Raw genomic sequence first — 24146 nt, 5'->3', positions numbered from 1 at the left:
AGGTATAAACAAGTTTTCTTGAGAAAGCAAGTAAATCCCCAGGGGAGAAGCCCAGAGTGGTACCGGCACAGCCAAAACCAAAAGGGAGTGTCTGAGAGACAGATGGACAGACAGAGTAAGGATTAAGGTGTTCCCAGGTCCAAACGCCCACAGAAGTGACAAGAGAGCCCTGTGCAAGTGCAAGGAGGGCCAGAGCACTGCTGAGCCACCCTGGATGCGATCAAGAGGGGGTCGTAGTGCCAGGGAGGGACCGCAAGTAAGGACCAGCCACCACCCAGCCCTGAAGCTCCCCTCCTTGCCCCAGACCCCCTTGGCTGCACCCCCAGAATGGGATGGGATGAGATGGGACAGGGGATTGATTCCATCTGACATTTTTATTTCCTCTTTATGCACTGCAGTAAATCACACAAAGACCGTAAAATCACTGTTTGGTTTTACAAACAGGAGGTGCCCACACATCCAAGGCAACGTTTTGGCTCCCCAGATCCACTCGGGCAGCCATGCTCAGCCAAGCACATTGGCTGCAGATATAAAAGACAGGCGAACAAAAACCAATTCTCAGAGCCAGAGCATCTCCCTGCCAAGCTGTGAGCGCTTGCAAATGTTCTCACACCCAGCTGCCGAGGCCTCTGTATTTGTGCCAATGCTGTTAATGAATAGTGGCCTGGGCTTTCACCCTTATACCTGCAGTAAGTCCCAGGTTGTCCCAGGACAGGCAAGGATACAGGACAGGAGGGGTAAAGGAGACACAAAAGATGAGGGGAGCTCTGGGGGTGCCAGGAGGGAAGAAGACCGCCACAGCAGAGGATGATCCAAAAAAGCCTGCAAAGCCCTGCTGGTCACACAGCTGGTGTACTGGCTGCTGGGGAAAGCTTCGGCACAGAGACATTGCCTGAGCTAAAAATCTCACTGTCTCGAGTGCTTGGGCAACACAGGACACCTCACCTCTTCCTGGGGGTGCACAAGGGACCAGGCAGGTAGGGGCAGGTAAAAGCAACCTATATCCCAGGAGGCAAGAGCTGGTCACTACTGCAGCCCCTCTAGCTATAGAACATCGGGGCCTGAAGCGACAGGCAGAGAGATTTTGCACAGAGGGAATCCCAAGGAGAAGGGAAAACAGATTTCTCTGGTAAGTTGGTGGAGTTGCTGCTACGAAACCCTTTTGATTCCTCTGGCACATAACTCACTCCACTGCTGTTTACAGAAAATCAGCCCTGGGCTCTGGCGGGAGTGAAGAGATGAGTATGGGACGGTCTGCAGCTCAGGAGTCTCAGCAGCGAGCTTGAGCGTGGATTTCGGCCGGTATAGGAGGAGGAGGAGGAGGAGGGTGCCCAATGTGCAGCTCCAGCACCCAGAGAGATAGTGACAGACAGTCCCTGCAGGAGGGACCTGTAAAAGATGGATCCCGAGTGCTTGCTGCTTCTCACTCCCTTTCCCACGCCTGGTTTCTCTGCGGGGCTTCGGAGCCGCTCAGCTGAGCAGCCAGAGCCAGGCTAGCAGTGCTAGGAGCAGGGACACAGGGTTCGTGCCGGCACAGAGGAGAGGCAAGCCCCGGGGGGAGAGTGGCTGCTAGCTTTGCTGCTCGAGGCTTAACGCCCTAAGAGCCCAGCTGACTCCTGCTCAGAAGCAAAGGAAAACAGCAGGCACTTGGGACAGCCGGGCACCCAGCGATGCTGCGTCTCCCCAAACCATGACGGGACTGAGGTTTGGGAAATGCATCGCCCTTTGCCTGCTGCCCTGGAGCTGCCTGAGCATTGCCTGGAGTGATGCTGCTGGGTCCAGGACCGCCTTGCCTGGGGCAGGACACGTCAGAAAGGACCTGCCCAGAGACGTTGCCAACGGGACCTATGTGCACAGCAACATCTCAGGTACTCGAGCGAGAGATTGCCCACCTCTCCCTCTGTGGGGCTGCTCAGGGCCCCATCGTGCAGGCGCCCAGGGTGAAGGGTGCGGGACGTGTTGGTGATGGCATGATGATGCTTCTCCCGGCGGGTGCAGAGGCACGCGTAGGGCGCGCGTAGGGGCTGCAGGGCTTTGTGTGGTCCTCACAGCCAGAGCAGCTTCTGTGATCTGGGAGAGATGTGTCATATCAGAGGCAAAGCCACTAGGTACAGGGAGGAAATTTAATGCCTGACTGTCTTCCTTTAAGAGTAAATTTCTCCTCCATGTTAACCTGTATGTGTATCACGCTAGGCCAGCTCCCTGGCCAGGGGATGGGCTCACTGAACACATCCCTGTCCCTCAGGGCTGAGCTCGGACCCTTAGGAAGAAATGAGGATGGAGATTTTTTTAAAATCACAAGTAATCTCCAAACGCTGAGGGTGATTATTTTTTTTAATCCACTTCCTAGAGCAGAGCACACACTGTTCCCCAGCAAGTGGGACATGGCATCGGAGCTGCTGTGGGGTGACCGCCCACCCAATGCAGGCAGCCTGCCCACCTCCGTGTGCAGGCAGTGGCACAGAACAGCCTACACCATACTATTGAACCCTTCACCTTCCTAAACCTTTATGAACTATATGTTGCTTCCGAACTGCCTGTTGGGAACAGTCCCTGGACCACCTTATCTCCAAATCACGGCGAGGGACTGTTGGGGAAGGTGCTAGCCGGTGGTGGACAATTTAACCGTACAACAGATCCTGTCCAGGCATCTGGGCAGCCTCCCTGGCACCGCTGAATTCCCTTGTGTAGACATCTCCACTACCTGTTAACAGTATTGCTGTACCTGGAGAAAGTCTGAACTTACTCAACTTGATTTGTTTCTTGTCAGCCCCTCTGGAGGAGAAGCCGACACCATCTCAGCAAAAGCCTTAGCTTTACTGCTGCACTTGGAATTTCCCTCAGAAGTTCACCCAAAGCTAGATAAGAGCACATTTCTACCTTCAGGTTTTAAGCTTGGTTTAACTAGAGTTGATCAGAGTGTTTTCCTTTGATTCAGGATATTGGTACCTGCGATACCTGTTACACAAGAATCTACTCATCCACACTTTCTTGGCCTTGGATTAGTCTATCCAGGGTTTTTGCAAGCACACAGGCATACTGGCATCCCTTCTGGAGGAGAAGCCGACACCATCTCAGCAAAAGCCTTAGCTTTACTGCTGCACTTGGAATTTCCCTCAGAAGTTCACCCAAAGCTAGATAAGAGCACATTTCTACCTTCAGGTTTTAAGCTTGGTTTAACTAGAGTTGATCAGAGTGTTTTCCTTTGATTCAGGATATTGGTACCTGCGATACCTGTTACACAAGAATCTACTCATCCACACTTTCTTGGCCTTGGATTAGTCTATCCAGGGTTTTTGCAAGCACACAGGCAGACTGGCATCCCTTCTGGAGGAGAAGCCGACACCATCTCAGCAAAAGCCTTAGCTTTACTGCTGCACTTGGAATTTCCCTCAGAAGTTCACCCAAAGCTAGATAAGAGCACATTTCTACCTTCAGGTTTTAAGCTTGGTTTAACTAGAGTTGATCAGAGTGTTTTCCTTTGATTCAGGATATTGGTACCTGCGATACCTGTTACACAAGAATCTACTCATCCACACTTTCTTGGCCTTGGATTAGTCTATCCAGGGTTTTTGCAAGCACACAGGCAGACTGGCATCCCTTCTGGAGCCTGCCTCACTCCCAGCTCTCGCCAGGCACTAGCAAGCTGGAGCAGGGACAGCACTGAAGATGCAAAGGGTGCAAGGCAGAAAGGATTATCTAAGCAGGATAATTGAGTAGCTCTGAATAGCTGTGGGTAACAAATTAGTAAAAAAAAATAAAGGCTGGGATGGAAAAAGTATCTCCGTGTAGCACAGACTAGTATTTTTATTGCTTTGAGTTCCATCCAGCAATATTCTCCCAGAACACTGGGCTATTAAAAAGTCCCTGCCCTCTTCCTTTCCCTCCTAAGTGTCGCTCTCTGGACCCTGTCCCCATCTGCACCTTTCCAGTCCCACTTCTGCCATTCACTAGCTGCTCATGTTGCAGAGTTTGCAACTAGAAGGCTTATTTTCCAGATAAAGCCACTAGACTTCCCTATGTCTCTCCTTTAGGATTACACAAAAAAAAAAAACATTTCAGAGACTTGCAGGACCCGCAGGCATGACGCAGGGGCCGGGCAGCCTTTTCAAAAGCATCATCAGCGGGGGCTTTGGCACCACCTCCACTTAATGTCTCCCCTTCTCCCCCAGCGCCATGCACAGCTCTTCCCCCACCGCGCTACGGCTACTATGTGGACAGAGGCTCCAGCGTCTCCCTGGGCTCGGTCCTCGTGTACAGTGCCAGGAGGGTTACCAGCTGGTGGGCAGTGAGCAGCTGTCCTGCCTCCGCTGGGAGAACGCTTCCTCCTGGAGCCACCCCCAGCCCCACTGCCAGGGTAAGGAGCCCGGTGGCATGACCCAGCCCCTGTGCCCATTTATAGGGTCTCAACCGGGAGCAGGTCATCGCCACACAATTGCTAACTTGGGAGGGGAGTTGCAGCCACTGGCCCTTGCATGGGGGTTTCCTCACTTTGGCCAAGCTGGCGAGGGCAGGAGGAGGAGGTGGGGTGCCCCAGCCACCCCAAAAGGGGACAGCGGAGGTCCAGCTTGACCCGGTTGGTGGTTGCCAACACGAGTGAAATGCCATGCTTCATCAGGGTCCCTGCAGCAGTTTTTCATGAGCTGCATAAGGCAGGGGGTCACCAAAGGGGTGAATTCACCTGGCACGGCTCAGCAGATAGCCAGGCCTTACCTCGCTCCCAGTAACTGGTACAGAAATTAGCAGTCTGGGTCAAAACCTGGTACCGGCTGATGCCCGACTCTGGGTGCCAGGCACAGGGACTCCAGGGCACAGCCAAAAGCTTTCAGCAGGAGGAAATCCGAACTCCGTAATAACCCAGCACGTGTTGTTTATGAAGGCACATGCACAGCACGTGCCAGTTGCAAACAGCCCTTGCATTTTTTGTGGTATGAGCTTATCAAGAACGAATAGCTGAACGTCGAAGGAACAAAGTTTATTGCTTTAAAAGCTTTCTCTCACGCACTGTGTATTGTGTGCGTACATAAAATAATTTTGGGAAGATTGCCCTCAAGAAAGTTATATGTTTTTGCAGCGGCAAGCAAAACCACTGAAGTTGTAAATGCCGTATAGCTTACGCGTGAATTACATTCCTCGTGCCACACACTGAGAATGAAAGACCCGGGGCCCTTTCAGAAAGAGTTTACAGGCAAACCTGTGGTGCAATAGCTGTCTAAAAAAAAAGTTTGAAATGGAAAGGTCTGCCCCATTCGCTTTTGCCGCTTCTCTTTCACTTGCTCAAGATAAGAAAATCCGTTTTAAAAAGGTAACATCTCCTGAAGGTCAAATTAGAAACCAAAGTGCTTCAACCATGGGACATCCCTGCAGGTGCTTCAGCTCAGAAGCACCTCAGGCAGCTTCCCCTTTAAAAAACAAAAACAAAAATAAAGCAATTCGCCTCAGTTCAGAGCTGTAAAACCCGGTGACACATAGTCAGTGAGTGAGTGTCTTTCATAAAAGTAAACACAGCAGAACAAAAGCAATAAACTCTGTTGCAAAAGGTTACAGGTATTCCTGTAGTAAAACACTCATAAAGCTCATTAGCAAACCTTGTCTTCTCGGCGCTAAACTGAGGCCGCAGTTTGTGCACTGCTTATTGAAGAAACAACTCAGGTGAACAAAAAAAAAAAAAACCAACAACAAATCCCAAACCTTAAATCACACCATGGGTTCCCCGAAATAATGAGGTTTTAAGACGGTTTTAAGGGGAAAATCCCCACGCACTTGTTCTCTTTGAAACAAAAAGCAAATCTCTGTACTTTCAGAAGTCTTAATTTGGTTGTTTTGCAAGGGTCATAAGGTTGGGTTTTTTTGAATATGTGTGGTTTATTACTTTGAAAACCTAAACATACCATTTTTGCAGACGTTAGTGAATTCTTTCATATTATTTTGCCCTTAGGATGGGAGCCACGTCCCTACCTTTAGACATTTACAATGCAAACATCATTTACGTTCCCTTTACAGTTTGATCTGGATGTAATTCATCTGCTCTTTCTGGACATCCGTCTTAGAGCAGGGAGGGATCACAGACTCAAGTGGACTGTACGCCCATCAGAGAAAATTCTGAAGGAAGTGGCTGTTTTTATAATGAGGGTAGTGAAACACTGGCAAAGGTTGCCCAGAGAGGTGGTAGATGCCCCAACCCTGGAAATACTCAAGGTCAGGTTGGACAGGGCTCAGAGCAACCTGATCTAGTTGAAGATGTCCCTGCTCATTGCAGGGGTGTTGGACTAGATGGCCTTTAAAGGTCCCTTCCAGCCCAAACCATTCTATGATTCTATGATTACATCCATCAAAGTTTCCAATTAATTTTTAATATCTTTTTTAATATTTCACAAGCCCATTTCTTCTTTCAAATACTCCTGCTTCATTAATCCATTTCTAACTCCTTCCTTCCTTCCATCCTAACTCCTTCCTTCCTTCCATCCTAACTCCTTCCTTCCTTCCATCCTAACTCCTTCCTTCCTTCCATCCTAACTCCTTCCTTCCTTCCATCCTAACTCCTTCCTTCCTTCCATCCTAACTCCTTCCTTCCTTCCATCCTAACTCCTTCCTTCCTAATTTTTTTCCTTTTTCAACTTTTTTCCTTCCTTCTTTCCCAAAGAACCATTAAGCAGAAATATATGTTATAGGTTTAAAAAAAAAAAGTTACCATCATTTCTTTATTTTTTATTCAGGGCTTAATTCATGCTGCCTTTGTGCAAGACACATCGGACATGTTACATTTCTGTCCCATGCAATTATTTAATTATCTGAAGAAAATATTAACTTTTAATATGGGTTGTTTTTTCCATTAACTTTCTTGTTTATTGAGCCAGCACGGCATCACCCACGTTCACCATTATTTTTTTTTAATGATTATTAATAAAAAATACACCCTGAAACATAACTTTAGGTTATTTGCACAGGGTTCCCCCCCTCCCCGTCCCCGCTCCCGCTGCCCAGCCCGGGCTCCGCTCACCGCCTCCCCCCTCTGCCCCGCAGCCGCCCAGCAGCCCCCGGCCACTGGCTCCCGCGCTGCGGTAGCCACCTCGCTGGTGAGCGGAGCCGTCATCCTGGCACTGTCCGTCTCCTTCGCCGTCTGTTGCTGGCGGGATAGGGTGAGGAGGAACCGCGGGGGGTGAGTATGGAGGTGAGGCGGGGGTGAGGTGGTTTGGGGAGGGGGTGAGGAGCAGCTGGGGCTGCTGGAGGGTGAAGGAGAGTCGCTGCTGCCATCTGAAGGGCAACGAAGCTGGTGAAGGGTCTGGAGAACAAGTCTTACGAGGAGCTGCTGAGGGAACTGGGGTGGTTTAGTCTGGAGAAAAGGAGGCTCAGGGGAGACCTTATTGCTGTCTACAAGTACCTGAAAGGAGGTTGTAGCAAGGTGGGTGTCAGTCTCTTCTCCCAGGTAACAAGCGACAGGACAAGAGGAAACGGCCTCTGGTTGTGCCAGGGGAGGTTTAGATTGGATAATCAGGAAAAATTTCTTCACTGAAAGGGTTGTCAAGCAGTGGAACAGGCTGCCCAGGGAAATGGTGGAGTCACCATCCCTGAAGGTATTTAAAAGACGTCTAGATGTGGTACTTAAGGACATGGATTAGTGATGGACTTGGCAGTGCTAGGTTAACGGTTGGACTCGATCTCAAAGGTCATTTCCAAACAAAACGATTCTGTGATTCTATCATATCTGCTGAGACACGCAGCCCTGTGGGGTTGCACCCACTCGGGACACGGTGTCTTACAAGGCAACCTCCAGCACATGCGTGTCAGCTTGCTGGGCCAGCAGATGTGCTACCAGGCAAGACCATACTCACAGAGCAGCAGCTCTGCAGCAGCACTTCCCTGTTTTCCAGCAGGACCTCTTTGGTTTTGTCAGCTACAGTATCCTGGACAAGGGATCACAGGGACAGGGACCATGCAGGAGCCTACGTAGGACACAGCTGAGAGCTTAATTCCTTATTATGAGAAGTCCACAAGTACAAGGACTAAAACAAAACCCCAAAAACTCTAAGAGATAACACCTCAGTCTTTCAGCAGGCATCATCCTTACCTCTCACTGCTGGCCTGCTCTTCCTCCACCCTGGCTAGTGCCTCACTGGTCCAGCCTCACCAGCACCTCTTTCCTGCAGGACTGAAACAGCTTTGGTGCTTTCCTCCTGGGATGGAGGGAGGGGGTCAAAACCACTGTATGACAACCTTGGTTTAGGATACAAACATGCTAAATCTTGCCTGGGGTGTAAATGAAAACAACCAGCCCACGAAGTGCAAAGAAAGCATCAGCATGGGCATCTCTCTCTCTCTACCTTGCAGGCAGCAGCAGCGTAGGAGGAAAGTCAGAGGAGGATGGAAACACAACCCCTCCAGCCCAGAGAGGGGGAGGAATGCTTTTGGGAGACTGAAACGCTACCACCAGCGCGATTACCACCTCTCGTCCCTCTCCAGCTCTGTGTTCCCAGGGGCATTCGCAGGCTGCAATAACCTGGCTTTCCAAAGGTACGGCTCAGCCCCCGCACGCGCACTAACCCCCCAGCTCCTCACGCAGGGGCAAGAGCTGCTCCCAGAGCACCTGGAGGCAGGAGCAGCCAGATGTAGAAGCCCACATCGCTTGGGCAGTCCATCCCCTGCCTCATCCTCTTACACGCTCCCCACCTAGCAGCAATTAAACCCTTGCACCTACTCTTTCTCAAGGGAGAGGTGAGCCAGAGGGCAAGGGCTCCCCTTCACCCTGCCTCAGCATCGCCTGGGTGGGCTGCGGGCTCCCATCAGCGCTGCAGCTCCCTCTTACTACCCTTTCTCCCACTTGCCTTTGCCAGGAGCCCCGAAAACCTGCCAAACCTGCCCCTGCAGAGCTGGCACCCCGAAGCACAGGTCTTGCCCCAGCTGGTGTTACAGCCTGGCAAATCACCCATCACTGCCCTTCCCAGCCAGCCGCCCCGCAACACCCTGCTGCCTGCCGTGCCCTGCCGCACCAGCCTCCCCAGGGACCTGCTCCCCCTCTACTGCAGCAGCTATGAGGAACATAAGCTCTTCAACAAGTTCGGGAGGCCAGTTTGAACATTTAAACTGCCATTCAACTTTTTTTCCTTTTTTTTTTCTTTTAACACCATCAATTCCTTGAAACTCTGCAGAGCTCAGGAAAGAACTTCACAAGACCCAGTCACTGCACCTGGGTTTTCAAATGGAGAAAATTTGATGCTTTATGTTGAAAGGCTTTTTTGATATAATCCTTTTACTTTCCCCCTCCATGTCCAGAAGTGCACATTTCAAACAAGAATTCCTGGGTTACAAGCTTCTTAATTGATTATTTTGGTAAGATGTGTAAAGCCAGGTCTGAGCAGCTCCAGCTTAAGCAACAGGCTGAGCATGTGCAGACTTTCAGGTTTTAAACACAAGAGTCTGATTTTCTGTTCAGGGCTCTTTTAAAGGCTGAAAGTGAAGACAGCCAGTTACCAGGAACAAGGAATCTATGTCAGTAGATAATTGGAAGCATTTACAATTCATTGCACTTGAATGTAGGCTGAGATTTAAAGGGGTTTTTTTTTGTTGTTGTTCAGAACTCACCATATCCTCCCATTTCTACACAGACAATCTTAGACTTGCAAGATGCAGTGACAAGTGTGCAAAGATAGCCAGTCAAGAGGAAAACATGAATTTATCTTTAGTACAAAGGACCTAGCACATTTGAAAAAAGAAAACCAAACCCAAAAACCTTGGGGTTTTTCATCCCTTCTCTCCTGTATTAGAAATTCACATCGGGTGTATCAGGACCTACAGCAGCGCCTGAAGAGCTAACTTAAGTGCCAGCATTTGCATTCAGAAAGCAACACCACCGATATTTCTGTCCAGGATTTCCTGAGTGGAAATACAGGGGCATGTTCCAAGCAGTGCATGCAGAGCCTGGCCAGCAGTTTCAGGACACCTCGGCCCCATTTGCACTGCAGGACAGAGCTATGCCTGCGTAGCACACCAGACGCAGTCTGGGCACACGGGGCTTGTTGAGTAACGTGGCATCACGTGTGCACAGAGGTGCTGTTTGTATCTCGGGAGGTGTTACAGCGTTAGAAGAGGTGCTAGCAGCCCCAAGAGCTGTTGCCTGTATGGGGCAGGGAATAAGAACGAGCACCCAGGATGTGAACCCTCAGCCACCACCTGCCATCCAGTGCTCAAGGATGCAAACTGTGATACTCAAACAATCCTGCTACAAAGGCTAGGAGTTTTAGTCTGCTGATGTCATTTCTATCAACATTTGCATCACATTTCAAGGAAAGAAGCCTTAAAAGATGCAAGGTAGCACGTTTTTGTGATAAGGCAAGACCTACCAGTGGATGTCTGGGAACCACTGCCACTTCTCCCTGGAAAGAGGGTTAGGTACACTGTTTTTTCTATTTATAACAATAATAACAATAAAGGAATCTCTCCCCATTCCACCTCCTATGTCTTCTTTTCACATCACCAAGCTATGGAAGGTCTGCTTTGGGGCTGGGTTTGATGGGGGAGGGAGCAGGTGGTAAAGCTTTTACCGATCCCTTGCAAAAGATGACGATGCCCACGGTGGCCATTTACCAGCAGCTGCACCATGAGAAGGAAAAAACCTTTCTTTCCTGTAAGACAACTGAAGCTGTAGAAAGGACAGGAAAAACAGGACCTGCTCTGCGCTTCCCTTCAGCTCACGTCCTAACCTTACCTTTTTCTCCTCCCTCTTTTTCCAGCCAAGTTTATTGCACAAGGAGGGGAATAAACCGTCTTCAAGGTAAGCTGTTCTTCGGTCCCGTCCCGGATGCTTGAGACTGCCCATGGAAAAGGCGCTCTGTGGGCAGACACGCCAGCCATCAATTCAGACACAGCACTACGGGTGGTTTGGGCTCTCGTGAGTACATCCGTGCCGTACCCACAGACTATGCTTCCACTTCTGTCTCACCAAAATAGGTTTCACAGCTGGGGATTGAGCCCAGGACCTCCCTGGGAACAGCACTGCCCAATTTCTTGTTCACATAGGAAGGTGTTGTCTTGTTAAGAGATAAAATCAGGGAAGAAAACAGAAGGGGAACTGAAGAGGACAGGAATGAGAGTTTTCCTGTTTCCTTCTCTGTTCCTCTCCCTTTTCACGTTTTAAGGAATAAATAAAACCTCACTAAAATTTCCCCTCTCCAACTAAATTTTTGTCCAAAAAAAAATACATTTGGGACACAGGGTTTGCTGTTCCTTGTATCTGAGCAAGGCTTTAGAACAAAAAGTGGGATTTTTTGCTACATAAGATCAGAGACTGACATCTGTTTTCACTGCAAACTGAAACGACGCACATTTTAGATACAAAAATCTTTTGCCAAGCATGTCCAGAAAGGTGCTGATTTTGAGGTGTCATAACAAGAAGTAAGCATTTTCAATAAAAAACCTGACACAGCAGTTTTTCATACAGAGAAAACTGTCAACTTGAAACAAGCATTTTATACAACTGATATTTTAAAAATTATTTACTTGACAAAATTGAAAAGTTTCCTTGGGGTAACGTTTTCCTGACTTTTTTTTTTTGTGCGTGTGAAGTTAAGCTTTCTACCACAAAAATTTGACTGGGCAGACTTAGCCAAGTTCCTCCAGCAGGGAGAAGCACAGCCAGGTTTTCCTCAAAAGTCATCTCAAGTTTGCAGGGGACTGAAACCAACTGAAGGAAGATGGGTTAAGGGCAGGAAGCCCAACTCTACCACAAGTTTCCCTACCAACCCCTTAGCCTTTGCCTCAGTTCCTTCTCACCTTGGACCAGCATTGCAAAGAGCCACGTTAAGGTTGTCAAGAGCCACGCTCAGCTTCACCCTGAGAAGGCACCATCAATCAGTAAGGCAACAAGAAGCACCATTTGCATTTATTTGCCAAAAGAGGAAGGAGAAGGAAGGTAACTATGTAGAAGCTTTAAGTAATTTGTAAACGGGAAGAAACCAACCTCACAAGCCTATAATCCCACACATTCTCGCCACGTTACTCAGCGGTTCCTGTTGAAGCCACCATCTACCCAACCTTTCTTCTACCAGAGCAGCACATGAAGTGCTGTCCTCCCCACCGTTTCGCCCCCGCAGACCACCAGAGAAACTCCAGCTTCCTCCACACTAGGGAAGGGGGTTTCCAGCTGTCTTGAGATCCTGGCCTCCCTAGAGGGAACCTGAAGTTCCAAGAGGTTTAGCAACATCAAATGCAACATCCAATTATGCAATACATTATATATCACATTTCTACTTATTTTTTATTTAAATTATATATATGCAATATCCAACAGAAAGGTGGACACTGGAACTGGAGGAAACCATCTGAAGAGGGATGGAGAAGGCTGCAAGGCCAGTTCATTAGCGATTCTGTCCCAGGCAAACCTCACAAGCAGTTGCTTTCTGCTCAGTGTCTGAACAGAGAGAGGAAGCACCCTCATTTTTTTTCTAAAACACTATTTTAAGCTTCAGACTCCACACTGGAAGCCTCAGCCTGTATGCTTACCTAGAAAGAGCTAAACAAGTTTTGATCACAACTTTGAATTTGTCAGTGAAGCTCAGCGTACCAGCCTCCTAGGACTGTCCACGCTGACAGAAGAGGTTTCAGACTCTCTCTGAAGATCTGGGCAAGGTTAATACTGGGACCTGTAACATTCAAATGCTAAAGCCATGAAACTCCAAAGAAGATATTCATTGTGATATTGAAAAGAACGGCCACCCTATGCCAGTACAAGCTTTCTAGACTACCACTTTAAGTGGTGCTGTGCTGGTAGGAAGAGGAGAGCACTGAGCAAGTCCCACACTCTCTCCAAGCATTTCTGAAGTGCAGAGGTATTTGTCAAATTTGTAAGTCTGAGGACTGGGGGAAAGAAATAGTAATCTAGCAAGATTTCATAGGAGAAAGCAACAGTAACCGTGCAATGATTGTATCCCACTGAAAGACTCCACCTTGTCTGTGTTGCAGAGATGGGCTCCTCATGACCACCACAGGTCAGACAGATCACTCTCCCATCGACTTTAGATTAACAATGACTTTCCTATACTGTTTTCCTCCACTGCGACACCACCTCTGTTCAAATGACTTCCACACCTAGTATCACTGCATCAGACCACCCTAAACCAGTGCTTTTCATCAGCAAAGCCGGTAACAAATCTGTTGCTGCCAGGATGACACAACTCACCTCAAACCTCCACCCTGCAGCAGTTCATACACCTGAATCCCTGCAAGTCGCTCTGGCTCCCTGTACTTGTATGGCAAGAACTTCAGTTGGACATTTCCATTTCAGGAGCCTTCACCTTGCCACATAAACACAACAGTGGTAAGCCTAGGGCAAAGGCAAATCCCAGAAAGAAGGGAAGGTGAAGATCTTGCTCATCTCTCACATGTAGATCAGCATACTGAGGCTACACCATTTCTTACACTGTAACCCAAAGCGATAATGATACTTCACCTTTTTCCTCTTTAGGAGTTTTGTTTCCAGTCACAGACACAAACAGAAGAGGACCTGAGAGCTGTTTCCCATCAGTGGAACGTCCCAAAGTAGGGAAAAAGAGATGCTGAGATTTGGGCAAAGAGGAAGGAGCACAAGTTCGTACAGTTACTACATCCACATTCAGCTCAAACAGATGATAATAAATTAGTGAAGTGGAAAGCACTTCCATAGCTAGCCATATAGTCACACGCTGCTGGAAGATGTAAAGCAACAACTACTCTTTAACACATGGATTCATGTCAAACAACACTTCACGTTATTTGTTCTGTACATGCTAAAAATTCATGTCAGTGGCAGCTGGACTGGAGGAGAGTTCATTCCCCTCAAGAAGTTACAAGTACCTACAACCCCTTCAAGGACAGCTGCTAACTCCAGTCCACTAACCCTTCAAGCACTGTGCCACCTTTCAGCATTTCTTGACACACCTCCATTCTGAGCAGTAAGTTTTTATTCCAGCACTACAGCTTTCCCCAGAGGGAGTTAGTCCCAGGAAATACAGCACCGGCAACGCAGTGGATTTACACGTGCTGAAGATTAACACCAAACTGAAGCTCTTTTGCAATTTAAGGCAACTTCCAGGCACCCTGAGGAGAGTGATGAACAAGAAGCACCCAGATAACTGTTCTACAATCTTTTCAAGTGTATTTTTCTAAGCTCCCTTGCAAGGGTGAGGGAGGAAATTGGTGCATGACCCCTTCTCTCCCAAGAAGATAAAAAGGTGTTCAAGCCAAAAATCTCCACAGCAGCATGGCCAGCTCTACCATACTGTAAAAAAAACCCAAACCAAAACAGAACAAACAAAAACACAAAGCCAAAAAAAACCCCCAAAACCACCACCAAAAAAACCCACAAACCCAACCAAAACCAAACCACCCCAAGAAAACCCAAAACACACTGTGTTTGCCCTAAAATCCAACATCTTGAATGCCTATGATTAAACAAGCATCTCAAAAAAAACTTTCTTGGACAACAGAGTCTATGATGGAGGGGAAGGAAAACAAAAGTTCAGGAACTAGAATAACAAACTCAACTTCATGATTAAAAACTGCCATGGAAGTTGGCAATGATGCTGTAAGTATGGTTAGAGCAGCCATATCAAGACACTGCATTTGTAAGGGCACATACCTGCTCACACTTGACTTGCAAGTAGGAAATGGAAGTTATAAAAGGAAAAGGAATTTATGCAATAGCTCTTCACACCTTACCTAGAAAGTGACATTGTACTCCTTGCTATCCAGAGAAACATCATTCTCTTACTAGATATTAAAAAGAAAAAAAAAAAAAAAAAGGCAGCCAGGAACCTTAGTATCAGTCCAGCACTGCTGACCCCCAAATTATTACACTTGAATTGAGAATTCTTTGAAAATGCAACACAACTTCTTGTACCAACACGTTCATGGCTAACAACTCCTTTCTTTTCCTCAACACACATCCACATCCATTTTGAAGGACAGTCTGGTCCATCCTTTTTGTCCAAGTTCATCTCCACCAGACACCATCTACCAAATATGTTGCCAGTCCTGGGTCACCAGCCTTTTAGTCAAGCATTGTTCTTCACTTAATGCAAGGAAGAGCTGCAAGTGTCCATACAATATACAAAACAACAGACCACGCACTGAGATGATCACATGGACAAAGCAGACACATGGATGCTCCCCTTTCAATAAAGGTTCCTATACAGAATTTCTTGTCACAGGATGAGTCCATCAACAACAAAAACTTCAGGAGACACTAATTGAGCTCCACATGGCTTAACAGAGTGAAATGCCAGGCTGCTTCCGACTGGGGGGATGCAGGAATCAGCATCAGACAGTAGATAAAATTAGGCTAAAAACAGCAGAAGCTGCACCCTCACACATCAGCCTGAACACTGATATATTTTGATGTTATAACAACGTTACCCACCAAGAAGTCTTTCTTGAGGAGGCAGCACCATAAAGAGAATCATTCTAGTTGCAAACCTTTTCCTGAAGGCTAAGAGTTTTGTCAGTAGGTCAACCACACAAGCTGTTGTACAGCAGCAGGGAACAAGCACTCTCCTGAGCAGCCAAAGCCTTTTTTCTAGTAGTAGCAGATCACTGGCACAAGTTTTCCTCAGTATATCCTAAACTGTGACAAAGAGACGACTCAAGAACCGAAAAAGGTGACAGATTCAGGAATTGCCATGGTATATAGGAAACAGTTACAGATGCTTTGGGAGGCTTGCTTATTTTCAGGGTCAGGAAGGACACCCTGAAATGGTAAAGGTCAAAAAATGTCTGTCTCTAACAACTCAGGATGGAGAGGTAAAAAAAAAAAAAAAAAAAAAGCCCATTGCATCTTCACTAGCACCTCCAGCAGACTGCTCCTGCTGGGTTGCATCCCCAGTGCCAGGGGCACTGCCACAGGAGAGGACATTCCCAGCCTGCAGTCCCAGCAGGCAGTGCTTCTCCTTCCACCACCAGCAGTTACAGTGGGGGACTGTGCAGGGACTGACTGGGTGACAAAAACATGGTTTGCTTTGCAGGGGGGTGCTGGCATCAAAGGATGTGCATGTTCTCCTAAGTAAGCAGGGCACATGACTGACCTGCAGGAATGACGCCTGTCCAGAAATGATACATGCGGTTCCTTAATGCAGACAGTAAACAGGGCACTAAACGGCAACACGGGCAAGAGAAGAGCAAAAGCAGGCGATTGCCAACACATCATGTTTTACAAAGCAGCATATTTAGAGTCACTTTATGCAGATTCACCGCTTGGTTCTCCTGTCTAGCAATCAGTTCAGGACTTGGCCCCACTTCCTGGACTGTGAAAAGCCAGTTCCCACCGTCCATGTTAGGTGCCCACAGTTCAGTGGTGTGAATTCCCTTCCTTGCCCCTGCCAGCAGCAAACATTTCAGGAGGGCAGCCAGCCTGAACCCTACAGCTCACTCCAGGTGAGAAATCCTTCTGCACAGGCATCTCTAGGATTTCAGGCTCTCTGCCATCCTCCTGAGCTACATCAATCCAGCGCTCCAATCACAATGTTGCTGGTTTGAAATATCTCTGGCTGTATAAGCGCTCGGTGGAGGCCTTCTGCATGTTTAGAGCTCTTCATCCCCTGTTGTGCAGTGACAGTGTTTTACACCTTTGAGTGAGGATGCTGACGGAAATGGGGAGATGTAACTAGAATTCTCTGCCATACCTTCAGACACATTACTGCATGCTATCTGTCCCAAATGCCATGGCATTTAATTCAAAGTATAAACAAGTTTTTCATGCTTCAGATTTAAAAGGATACCACCAATTAAGGTTAGAGACAAACAGCCTCTAGCTATTGCCATGAGTAAAGACAACAGAATCCCTTCAAAAATTTAAAGTGCGCATGCTTTTTCCACCCTTCAATACAGAAATCACCACACAAAGCAATATTTCCATGAAAAAGTAGCTCCAATTTAGATGAACAGGAAAAAATACCCCATGCAATGACATACGGCTTTACCAGATGCAGTAATTAAAAATCCAAGTTTAAAAAAAAACAAAAAGCAAACAGGAAGTCATCATCAAGTTTTCTGTTTTATTTAAGATTTTAGTTTTAATTCTGAAGAAAGAGGTACATTTCCTTGGTTTTAGTTTTAGCGTCAGGTTATAACCATGTTTATTTATCTGTTTCTTTTTTCCTGTCTTTTCAATACTGCACAAACGTCCAGAAACTACAGGGTTAAGTAAAAGCTGCAGGCAGAGGAGGTCAGAGGTTGCTCCTGATGGTGATCATGTGGCCCCAATGCAGTGCTATCCCAGAGTGCCTTAATCAGGTGAATCTTTGTTTTTTCAAAAAAAAAGAAAGAGAGACTGACAGAGGAGACAGAAAGACTGAAGTAAATATCACTCGTGTTTCAGCTGCTTATATTATGTATACGCTAGGTATTAAAACTGTGAATACTTTTAAAACATTAAAGTTTACTTTAAATCTAAAGCCAAAATTAAAGAAAAATCTTATTCTCCCCTCTTTAAACCACTCTTTAGCAACATGCCAGTTACTCATAGCTATAAGTGTTTTGTCTTTCAACACACTTCATGTCAAACTCTGACCGACACAATAAAATCCCCTTCTCAAAAAAAAAAAAACCAACCCAACATAGCAATTTCCCTGTGTAGTGCCACACTGAATGCAAAATAAATGCTAGGCCATTGCCTGCCTCACATGTTCAGTAACTTCATTTAAATTAAATGCCTTTTTCATGTTTCTGCATTTGATTCTGCATTGCATTTTTTTTGCCCTTCTGCAGACTGACACTTTTCCACTAGGCAGAAATACTCATGTGCAAAAGACATAAGACAGTAATATTCTCCTTAAGCATTGAGGCTGCATTTTAATTTCTCTCTCTCTCTTTTTTTTTTTTTTTTCCTTAACATGGTTAGAAAATATTTCAAACAGTGTATTTCAAACACTGGCTCAGCAGAAACTTAACAAAAAGATACTGTCATGACCCTGTGATGGCATTGCATTTGGGGGGGAGGTTTGATCACGAACTGGATTCTTCAGAAAGAAAGATATGACAGGGAACAGTAGGTGGGCATGGGGAGGAGTCAGGGTGGGACACTTCCTGCATTTCTAACGTTTTGGGTTTTATTTTTCTTTTTTTTTTTTTTCTTTTTCCTCCTTTCCTAATGACGATCCAGCGCTGAGCTCTGTAGTAGATCTGTGGGGGTTTTACTGGGGGGTCTGAAGGCTGTCTGAAAGCCTGGAGGTGGGGAATGGAAGCTGGTGGGGTTTGAAGGAGGAGAGTAGGGATTCCAACTGGCTCTGTGCAGAGGGATCTGTGTGCCGAAGGGGTTACTGTGGTGCGTCTGTGATGGCGCTGCACTGGGGCCGTCCACCTCTGTGAGGGCCTGAAGAGACTTCAGCCAATGTGGAGGATTGTCATCTTGAACGCTGTCTAAACTGTTTCCTGTAGAGGCTGGGATACCTATGAAAAGAAGAAAAAAAAAAACAGGGATACAGGCAAGTCAGAGCAGAAGCAATAAGCTGAGCACAAAGGAGGTCAATTTAACCTAACAAAAAACAACAGTGAGAAAACATGATTAGTTTGTACAGAGAACGCATTTTACATTATTGTATGTTATTAATGTATGTAATTACTCTGCCCACAAAACATTTAACATTAAATCCAGATAGGAGAAAGTTCCCCCCCAGAGCACTTCTTCATAAACCACACATTTTTCTATCAAACATCCTGCGTAAGGACTGCATCTCTGTTGACGTGACCTTACCACACCAGGCTACCAGTACACTGCATGCTTCACCTCCTACTCTGCCTACTTGAATCATGCTTCAGCCTCTCTAACAGGGAAACACAACCAGACAGCCTTACAAAAGAGAGCTTTATAAACAAGTGGAGTATGTCCCTATTTAAATAACAAAGTCCAGTGAATGCCTTCAGTGCCTCAGGACCAGCAGTGCACATACCGGACACGCCATACAGCAGAAGGGACACCTACGTTGACCCTATAGATAAGCGCTGATCCGCCTGACTGCCTGCAAAGGTCCCGGGCATGCATTGCAAAGGCCGAAGTGATGCTTTGTTATACCTAGCAGTTCCACAAAAATTCCTGGACCCTTGAGATTTTGTAGATGGAAGCTGGAAGAGACCACCGCATAGTGACTTTGACCTTTTTCCAGATGTAAATCAGTTTGTGCCAAATACCCATTTGATGGTTTGCCAGCGGAGCTGAAGGAGTGAGAAATGGTTACCTGTGATGATTGCGGGGTCCATCCAGCTGCCAGGGCTGTCCCAATTCAGGCTGTCGGTGGTGGCAGAGTTGGACGTTGGTACACTGTGGTTGGCGTTGGAGGGGGAAGAAGCATTGGGCAGTCCACCAAAGTTGATGTTAATGTTCGGTAGAAGTGCCCTTAGCCCGTCCTGCCATTCCTTCATATTTAAACTCTCTACAGAACTGCTGTTGTCTGGGAGATTTACCAACAAAAAAAAATGAAAGATAAAAAAATAAAAAGCTGAAGTTAGAAACAGATGTCCTTCTTTGGTGGTGTATGGGATATTGTTTTTACTTTTTAAGCTACGCATTTAATACTTTCCCTGTCCAAAAACTAGGGTCAATGTTTATACGACTGATGGATTACTCAGAGGGGCTGGCAGGTTTTAAACCAAGTGTAAGGGAGTGGGAGAAAGATTTAACTCCTCCCCCAATTCATATTTTCACTTTTTTTTCCAGTTCAGAGACTTGAATAATCAAGGGCACAGTGGCTTTTCCTCTATTACTAACGGGGAAAACCTACCAGATCCTTTATGAGAATACCTCTGTTGCAAGCTAGACAACCCAGTTCGGCTGCTTTATTAATGGGCAGCAGGCTCGAAAGGGTTGTTTTCTTTGAAGTATATTAAAATGAAGAAAGGCTAGGTAGGGCTTCGCAATAGGAACCGAACATGAGGAACCAGGGAGGTGGAGAAGTATCACAGAAGTTTTTTGTTTTGTTATAGCTTGCCCATTCACAGCCCTACAGATGTTCTTCCGAAGGAAATAGTAATTAGGTTCTCATGAAGTTGGAGGGAGTGCAATTTCCTCTTGCAGTTGAAGAACAGTAGTGAAAATTCTTTAGAGACCGTTCAGAATAATTCCCGACACAGCAACATCCTCAAAACTTCAGTTAGAAGCAAACCAGCTGACTCCAAAACTGTCAAGTCTCAACTATTTGCCTAAATGTTTCAGGGCACGTATTGAAAAAGGACAACAGGATAACGTGGCTATTAGCACTACAGCAAATGATCCCTGAACACAAACGTTAAACCATGCTATCTAGAACAGACTATCAGGTTCTACAATGCACCTCCTGCTTTAGCTATCTCAAAGCAAACAAATCACACATGAGCATCCTAGTATTTATCAGCCAATACAGAAAGTCATACTTAATGAACTTGTGGTCAAATATATTTGAAAAGTAAGTGTTGAGTAGAACCTTGGCAGTACGCTCTTTTTGACAAAAACCTGGAATACAACTTTTTTTTTTTTTTTTAAACCATCTCTGCCTGTCCTAATTGAAGAAAGGACCTTGATGTCAATCAGAAGTGTTACAGTGAGATACTTACAGAACACTGCTACTTCATCAACAACAGAAGAGATCTAAATCTTCATGGAAAATTAGAGGCTATCACTAACTTGCAACTCTGTATGCTGGGAGAGTGAAGAAAGCAGTCTCACTTGCTATCAAAACCTGCCTTGGCAATTTTTGTAAAGCTGAATGCTCAGAAAGAACTGATGTCTCAAGCAATTACTTTTGTAACTAGAGGGGAAAAAAAGCAAGTTCTTGAAATCCTGCGCTTTCATGCAGAACTTTCCTTCCCCAGGCCAGAGTTTTTTTAGAATAAACTTTATATAAGATTCTGCTTCTGTACAGAATTGCAGCAAGCAACTTCAATCACAAATCACAGCAACTTATACCTTAGTCCATGTCACCAACTGAACTTCAAAACAAATTACTATGCAGATCTGCTATATCCACTTTGCCTATGACGACTGTTGGAGCACTGCATTCATTTCTAACCCTGTGCATGCCTAATAGAGCTGTTCTAGCACAAGCATCCTTCTGCATCCATAAATGCCCCCACGTAGCAGGACAGCAGCTGACACCTACAACATCCATGGCCAGACTGATGCTGCGCATGAAGCCTGGACAGGGATAACAGCACAGGTGCAGAGAGCGTACTGCGAAAATCATCCTCTGTGCCTGGGCAAGTTTGCACAATACATTTGACTACAGACTCTGGAAGGTTTACAGTCAACTGCTGTTATCCCCACTCACTGGCTGAGGCTGGGGAATCACTCTTCCTCAGAGGTTACAGCATGAGGTACCTCCATGGGGAGGACAGACAACTCCTAAGCATTCCCACAAACAAAGACAGAATAGGTCAAAAATCAGATAGTGGAAGTAAACCCCAAAGCCTGCCCATTACTACATGCATCATGTTACCTCTAAACACTAACATTTTAAGTGCTACAGGAGAAAAAACCAGCAGTAACAGAACAGCAGCTCTGCCTCATGCAGGTAATCCAAGATTAGCTTTTTAGTAACACCTTAACACACAGATGCAATCAAGCCTCCAGACGTCAGTGTGACTGTACCCACACTATGTGTGCAGCAATGTGCTCTGTGGGGCCTGGTGTCCAAGTCACTTTGGGTAAGAAAAAAGCAGGCTTATCAGCGATTTGTTCTGTGTTCGTTTAGCATCAAGCCATAGTACATACAACTGGCTTTCACTTCTACTTTCTTTTCTCCTGTAAATCAAATCTACTTCCTGTTCCCTCCAGAGCTCCCACCTTTTTCATTGCAATGCTAATGCACACAATAAACAGTTTTAAAGAGTTTGGTGCAACACATTTTACATTTTTCATTCAAACCTATGATCCTGGAGTTAAAAAAACATAAGCCTACTTGAGACGAAGTTCTAAATTCATTTTTAGGAACAGAAGTACCCAGTTCACCACTGCAGAAATAACTGTGCAACAGATGCTGCATGGTACACCATTAGTTTCCACTTTATTTTCTCATTGCTTCTTCCAACAGCTTCTGCAAAGAAATGCAGCTCAGTTTAATTACTCGCTTATACCTACAGGGCAAAAAGCACACACAAGATGCTTATTAGGGACCACGGCTGAGTGAACATACTCATCACAATACCTGTAAGGTGGGGATCTGCAAGCTCATGATGATCTTAATCATGGACACTACTAATCCCCAACATGCCCTCAAAGCTCACATGCAAGAAAACAAACGTGTAGTAAACTACACACCTGCAACATGTCATTGAGGAAGTCTAATAAAGACAAAGCCAGCAAGATATATGGAATGGGGTAAGAAAATAAATGTAGTAGGGCATTAGGTCACCTTGGGCTAAGAAAATATACATATTTTTGTCATGTTACTCTCTATTTAAAAAAAAAAAAAAAAAGACATAATATAGCATACATAAGAGTCCAGAAAGACAGCAAGGAGTTAAGATTTTAATGGAATGGAAAAGGCTGGCACTGTTTGGTGAGGAGACATTAATCTGAGGCAGGCATAGTGCACCATTGCTGTGTTCCCTCCCTAACACAGAACAAAAGAAAATAAGAAGAAACTGAGGAAGACTGTCCTTTATCTCAACTGTCAGTACAAAATCTACTTGGAATCACAGAAGTCAAGAGATGAAAGGCCTAAAAGGATTCAGTATCTAGAAAACCTGTATTATTTGCTAGCAATAAGGAAGTTTATTTATTAAAATCTTGTGCTCCTGGGTACAAAAGTGACAAAACAGACAGTTGCAAAAGATTTCTTGTCATTACCAGACAGCTGGGTTTGTGGGGCTGAAAGGCAAGCTTTGACAAAAACATTGCCCTCTGACACCAAAGAAAAAGCAAGCAACACTTTACTCAGGTGTCTGTAACAGGGTTTTCCAGCTTGGCTAATAAATGCACAGAGTTAAAAAAAAAAACAAACCCAAACGTGACCAAAGTTCCGCAGCTTTGTCAGACTCCCAGCCTCTAAGGAGAAATGCTGCAATTAAATTAATCCTGTAAAATGGGATTTGGTAAGGGATTAAAATGCATTAAAGTGTTACAGTGGATGGGATCAACAGAGACTGCAATGCTCTACAACACTCCCTGCACTGCCCTCCAAGGCCTCAGTTACTGGCTATGATAGCTAAAACACCCTGTTAGGAAAAACTTCTCATGCAACCCAAGTACATGAGCAATCTCCAGTCGCCACACAGCAATACCCAAACCAAACAATTAAATCAGCATGTCTTTGCTGGAGTCTGACAAGTTTTAAACAAGAGCCTAAGTAAAAATGCAAGTCCGGCCCAGAGGCAGGAGTTACTTGCAGTACCTGAAGAAAGCATCTTCAGAAGAAATTACTACTCATCCCTCAGCTAGTTTGTCCTTTTTGTTAATTGTTCATGCTTCACCATGAAGCTAGTACCATAATTAAAAATAAGAAAAGTTTAGCTCTCAGTTAATACAGATCTATTAAAAAGGGAATTTGCCTATTATCTTTCTCTGCTTCTAAACTTAATTGGTTGAAGGGAGTAATTTTTTGACTAGCTAGCAGACTAGCTAGCATGACAGTTGGACATGATAACCTAGGGGCATGAGAACCAACAGATAGCACTGTTTCCCTGTCTCAAGGAGTGGAAACAGTCTCCTTCCATAGCCTGACTCTAATTTAAAGCAGTATGTCCACAGACAGTGGGAAAACATAGAAGAAAACAAGTTAAAACCCAGTTGACTGCAATGAAAAGATTTTACACACTAAGATAAATTGGAGATTCTTCCCGCATGCCCTGGCTTTTTCTCTGAGAGGAGAGAATAACTCGGTGAAGCTCACTGAAAGCACCACTATACACATGAAAAATAGGCTCAAATACACCTCCTGAACTCCAGTTTTCCCTTGATGTACATTTCATAATCCTATCTGGTCTAGTGGAAACTTGCGTTCACTGAGGTGAACAGATCCCACAGTTCTAGCACTGAACTTTCATGTGTCTGAGGTAGTATGCCAACATGAAATAAAAGCACTTGTACGTAAAATTTTCAAAGTCAACCACTGTCTTAAAGTAAGCAAAGGGAAGGAAAAAAAGCTTCACCACAAACCTAACCTGTCCACCCAATTTAAATAAAAAAATACTTTAAATTAGCTTAAAATAGAATA

The 24146-nt window shown here is 45.6% G+C and overlaps 1 protein-coding gene and 1 pseudogene across 8 annotated transcripts in view; one reads left to right on the top strand and one right to left on the bottom strand.

Annotated features, from left to right (window-relative positions):
* Window positions 1-1690: 1690 nt before the first annotated feature.
* Window positions 1691-9072, top strand: LOC137663290 (sushi domain-containing protein 3-like; annotated as a pseudogene).
* A 7926-nt stretch (window positions 9073-16998) lies between these two features.
* CNOT4 (CCR4-NOT transcription complex subunit 4) overlaps window positions 16999-24146 on the bottom strand; it is an 85271-nt gene continuing 78123 nt past the window's right edge. For 5 of the 8 annotated variants that reach the window (XM_068401547.1, XM_068401546.1, XM_068401549.1 and 2 more), the window contains 2 exons: window positions 19197-19409; window positions 16999-18411 (listed from right to left, as the gene is read on the bottom strand). In XM_068401547.1, coding sequence (XP_068257648.1) covers window positions 18110-18411; window positions 19197-19409 — 515 coding nt within the window. In that variant the 3' untranslated portion in view covers window positions 16999-18109. The remainder of the gene's footprint in view (window positions 18412-19196; window positions 19410-24146) is intronic. The other 3 variants (XM_068401552.1, XM_068401553.1, XM_068401554.1) reach the window with 1 other exon arrangement.

Source organism: Nyctibius grandis, chromosome 5, assembly GCF_013368605.1.
Source record: "Nyctibius grandis isolate bNycGra1 chromosome 5, bNycGra1.pri, whole genome shotgun sequence".
Classification (NCBI taxonomy): domain Eukaryota; kingdom Metazoa; phylum Chordata; class Aves; order Nyctibiiformes; family Nyctibiidae; genus Nyctibius; species Nyctibius grandis.
Note: the sequence above shows the minus strand (reverse complement) of the source record. Positions and strands in the feature narration are given on the sequence as shown.